At 40.0% G+C, this 5,192-nt stretch overlaps 1 protein-coding gene across 1 annotated transcript; it reads left to right on the top strand.

Annotated features, from left to right (window-relative positions):
- Nucleotides 1-1,897: 1,897 nt before the first annotated feature.
- Nucleotides 1,898-2,794, top strand: LOC113235022. The gene has a single exon (XM_026470546.1). The coding sequence runs from the start codon at nucleotides 1,898-1,900 to the stop codon at nucleotides 2,792-2,794; it is 897 nt and encodes a 298-aa protein (XP_026326331.1).
- The last annotated feature ends 2,398 nt before the right edge of the window (nucleotides 2,795-5,192 follow it).

Raw genomic sequence — 5,192 nt, forward strand, 5'->3', positions numbered from 1 at the left:
TTTCATCCTCGTATTGCCATTTTTTACCAATGCCTACAGCTTGACCACTTTTGGTAGTTTTTTTCTTAATAGACGATGAGCTTCCCTTAAATTGGTCCACGTTTTCTTTCACATTGATACTGAAAAAATGAAATAGTAACTATACAGACTGATACTTAAAAAAAGTATTATATGTTTGTTGAATCTTAAAAAACTTTTTTATTTCAGATATTTGACAAGCGGCGTTTCAGTCAGAAAATCTACAAGCTTTCGATTAGGTAAAACGACTATTAGGTCAACAAATAATTAAGGAGGTGTGCAAAGCTATTATTGACAAAATGATGGATGTTTTTATGCCAAAGATATGCTGAAGATTGGGAAAAAATTGCGGAAGGGTTTAATGACAGGTGGAATTTGCCAAACTGCATTGGTGCCATAGATGGCAAGCATATAAATATAATAGCTCCACCCAACAGCGGATTGCTCTACTACAACTATAAAAAACATTTTTCGATAGTTCTCTTGGCCCTAGTCGTTGATAAATACAGATTTACAGTTGTTGACATCGGTGCTTATGGCAAAAACAGCGACCGTGGTATTTCGGTGGTATTTTTGCATCTTCGAAAATTGGAAAACGAATTCAAAATACTAGGTTCAATATTCCAAATGACAAAGCATTGCCCGGGACAAACGTATCACTTCCACATGTTTTTGTGGGAGATGAGGCTTTTCCATTAGAAAAGAACTTAATGAGGCCATATTCTCGTTCTCAACACCCGTCTCAGGACCAAAAAGAATTTAACAATCGCCTGTCATGCGCACGCAAAGTAGTCGAAGATGCATTCCGAATATTATGCCAAAAATTTTAAATATTCAACAAAAATATTCTTTTATGTCCAGAAATTGTTGATAATGTTGTTTTGCCAACATGTAATGCGAACTTATAATATCGAATGCAACGAACAGTATTGCCCCAGTCGCAGGTCAGCGCATCAAAACTTAATCAGGAAGCATTCAGTGATCTACGTCACATTGGTGGAAACAGTACTGCTTTTGACGTACGTGATTCGTTTGCTGCTTATTTCAAATCATCGGTTGGACAACTTCCATGGAATACTTAATTTACTTATAGTTTACTTATAATAAAAAAGTTAATAACCGAGGACGTTTTGATGCGTGGTCGTTTTAAGTCTTTTTGTGTTTTTTTGTTTTTACTGTGTTTCTATTACTAGCTGGCAATGTATATCAAATTAACATTAGACCAAATGAGTATTATGCGAAACAAGGGAAAACGGAATTATGTACCAATCTATTGGTACATAATTCCGTACGTAACTTTGGGCTCGACGCCGGCGTTGTGAGAGGACGTGTGTTAAACTGCGTAACTTAAATTTTAAATATTTTAATTTCGTTAATTGGGATTGGTTGAGCGACTAAATTTTCGATTCCTTGTTCCTCTTGTGTGCTGTGGGTTGCTGGGCTCCTCCTAGTGGGTGTATCTAGAGAGTGACAGAAAGTGTTTTGTGAGTTGTACTCCGGTGGATTCGATCCGGCACCCTCCGACACACCGGTTTGATCGAAGTCGATGCGTTGTACCGCTGAGCCAAGAGAGCTGTGAGTCATCGTGCGAATTTTGCGGTCGCTTGCCTGCGTTCGTGCGTAGCGGCTTAACAGTGACGTCAGCGGCAGCGTAGCGACTGCAACTACGAGGTACTACGACGGCGAGGGGTTACGAGTGATTGTTGTGTAATAGTTCGTATCAACGATATAATGAGTAAATGTATGGCTTGTGGAAGATTTGTGGCTATGGCAGAGCGTGTTCAGTGTCCTGGATGTAGGAATATTTATGACCGACAATGTCTTAAAATGACAAAAACCACAATAATTCCTTCAAACTGGAAATGTATACTGTATCTCCATGACACCTAAAGCAGGTAACAGCGAAACCCCGGTCAAAAGTTGTTCGTTAGAAAATTTCGAAAACCAAGTCTCCCCGCCACACGGTAGTAATGTCAGTGCTGATGACCCTCAGACCTCGCTTGCGCCTACTCAGCGGTCTCCTAAGGACATTAATGGTGAGCTGGTGCAGGGAATTCGCTCTCTTACAATGGAAATGTCGGCGATGCGAGTGGAAATGTCTCAATTTAGGGAACAGTTCGAGAGAGTGCTTGGTGCTGTAGATGCGGCGAACAAACGCATGGATGCAATGGAAAGCAGAATGGCCAAATTGGAGGAGCGGCCGTCAGAGTCGCCCGAATGTGTTAGTGATTTAATGGCTACGGTGCAACAGTTAAAGCTAGATTTAAATGATCGCGAGCAGGATCTCCTCGCCTCAGACGTGGAAATTGGCGGACTGCCAGAAGTGAAAGGGGAGAACGTTATCCATTTAGCCTGTCTGGTTGCAGAGAAACTTGGAATGAAGCTGGAGCAAACTGATGTGGTGAGTGCAGAGCGTGTGGGACCGCCCCGACAGTTAGTCGAAGGACACGGTGGGGAATGCGCTCGCCCGCGATTGTTAGCTGTGCGCCTTGCACGGCGCGCATTGTGCGAGAACTTCCTGCGGTCGGCGCGAGTGCGAAGAGGAGCAGACACCGATGGTTTTGACATACCTGGCTACCCATCCCGGAGATTCTATGTAAATGAACGACTCTCGCGCACAAACCGGCATCTGTTCTATCTCGCCAGGCAAGAGGGCAGTCGTCTGGGGTGGAAGTTCGTTTGGACACGCGAAGGGCGCATATATGCGCGACGCCGTCCTGATAGCAACGCATACCGCATCAAAACAGAGTCTGACATAAGAAAGGTTTTTATATAACATATAATTGGACGGTTTTCGTTTTGTATCTAATATTACTTGGAACAATGCTTTTGAATGAGTATAATGTTATGCTTACTATAGCTGTGTCATTGTTTCTTATTTTTGATATCATGTATTGTATTACGTTTGCTGGTCTGTGTTGTAGCTATAAGATGCCGCAACTACTTATAATCCGTGCTTTAAAGTAACTTTGGAACGAGCTTAAAATCAATATATTGCATAATTTATTTATTATTATTTCTTTGCTACCGATATATTATAATTTTTGTAACAATTTTTATTATATTTCATATTTAAACGTAACCCATAATTTTATATACTACATACATAATATATTACTAACAAACAACTATTTGGTCAATGTACGCATAATATTATGCCGCAATACGAGCCACAAAACCAACGCTGGAGCACTTACTACAGTTTACTTTTACTTATTGAATTTTTCTATCTATTATCGGTCCTTCAAAGGTTAACAATGTGAAAATTGGTTTATTGAATGTGTGCTCATTAGGTACGAAGCATGATGAATTCGTAGCGGCGATGCTTGAGTGCAATGTTGACATTATGGCAATTAATGAGACGTGGCTGCGGGTGGGGGGAGGAAGGCCGTGCGCCGGTTGTACCTAACTATAGACTACGTCATGTGCCGAGGCCGGCGGGCGTGCGCGCGCGCGGTGGTGGTGGTGTTGGCTTCTATCTAAAGGTGGCGGTTCGCGCCGCGACTGAGACGGGAGACCGAGACAGGAGACAGAGACCAGAGATCGCGACAAGTGTCTCGGTCTCTTCGGCATGTACTGTAGGTCGAGACTCCGAAGATCGAGACAATGTCGCGGAGCGACCGCTAAGTTCAAGAGAGTCTGTCGATGAAGTCAGTGGTGTTTTGTGTCGTGATGGAAAACCAAGTAATGAAGCTGCTATTGGAGGAAGAAGAAGACGATGATTTGCTCTTATATTATTATTACAAGTACAAAACTGAAATATTGGAGGAAGAAGAAGACGATGATTTGCTCTTATATTATTATTACAAATACAAAACTGAAAGACGATTACCTGTTAAGGATTTATATTTAACTAGAGGTCAAGAAGGATCATTTTCGCTATTAGTAAAGAAGCACCTGATGTTTGATGACAATATATTCAGGAAGTATTTTCGGCTGAATAAAACACAGTTTGATTACGTATTAAATTTACTGAAAAAAATAATGCAAGAAAAGGGAAGAATATCAGTGAAAGAAAAATTAGCACTAACTTTAAGGTAAGTTTGCCAATTCATCGAAATTATTCTGGTCGATTTCACCATAATTGCTTAGAAATGGTTCACTCGAAATATTTGGTGATTGGCGAGATGTTAAATCAATCAATCCAGTCCAGTGCGCTCAATTTTTTTAACATCATTTCAATATGTTTTGTAAATGTCGATATATCATCAACTGATTCTTGAGATTTTAATGACTCCAGCTGTCTACATCGGTTTTCCTGTCTGTCCTTCATAAATTTTATAAATTCATCTTCTTTTTGTCTCTTTCTCTATGTATTCTTACTGTTACTTAGTGGTATATTAGATCTCTCTTGTGTAGATTTAGAAGTGCCTGGTAACTCCTTTGAAGGAGTGTTATGTACTGACGAGTCTGCGGCTTCGTGAGGAGTATCTTCATGTTCTACTCCTGGGGAAGTATTAGTAACTTCTTTTTCTACACTGGCGGAGCTTTGCTGTTCTTGTTCTACACTGGTGCAGCTTTGCCGTTCTGATGGTGTGTTTTCTAAAAATCTTAAGCGTTCATAAAACTGCCACTTTGAATTTTTAGCTGGTGCTGCAGATCCCGTCAATTATTTTTGTTTGCGCTTATATCTGTTGTAGGAGTCCCTCATCAGTTTCCATTTTTTACGGCATTCCGAATCTGTAATAAATAATAATATTATTTTTTTTATTTTCAGATTCATGGCGACTGGAGAAACATATGCTTTTCGCTATCATTCGAATTTCGTATATCACCTTCTTATATTTCACAAATAGTCAAAGAGGTGTTAAAACATTTGAAGACTGTTTTGGTGCCAAGTTTTATGCCTATTCCAAAAGAAAGTGATTTTAGGCTCATATCTGAAGGATTTTGGGACAAATGGCAATTCCCCAATTGCACAGGTGCTATTGATGGGAAGCACGTAAGAATAAGAGCCCCTGAAAATAGTGGGTCGTTGTAATGTAATCATAAGGAGTATTACTCAATTGTTCTTCTGGCTATTGTAGACCATAATTACAAGTTCATTGCAGGAGACGTTGGCTCTTATGGCAAAGAAGGAGATAGTGGAATATTCCAAAAGTCTACAATGGGAAAACAAATCATGAAAAATGAATTTAATTTTCTAGAACCAAAAAATCTACCAAATTCGAACA

Source organism: Hyposmocoma kahamanoa, unplaced genomic scaffold (genome assembly GCF_003589595.1).
Source record: "Hyposmocoma kahamanoa isolate Upper Pololo Valley unplaced genomic scaffold, ASM358959v1 86923, whole genome shotgun sequence".
NCBI lineage: Eukaryota > Metazoa > Arthropoda > Insecta > Lepidoptera > Cosmopterigidae > Hyposmocoma > Hyposmocoma kahamanoa.

Coding starts and splice junctions, on each gene's coding strand:
- LOC113235022 (XM_026470546.1), top strand. CDS start 1,898: ATGACACCTAAAGCAGGTAACAGCGAAACCCCGGTCAAAAGTTGTTCG.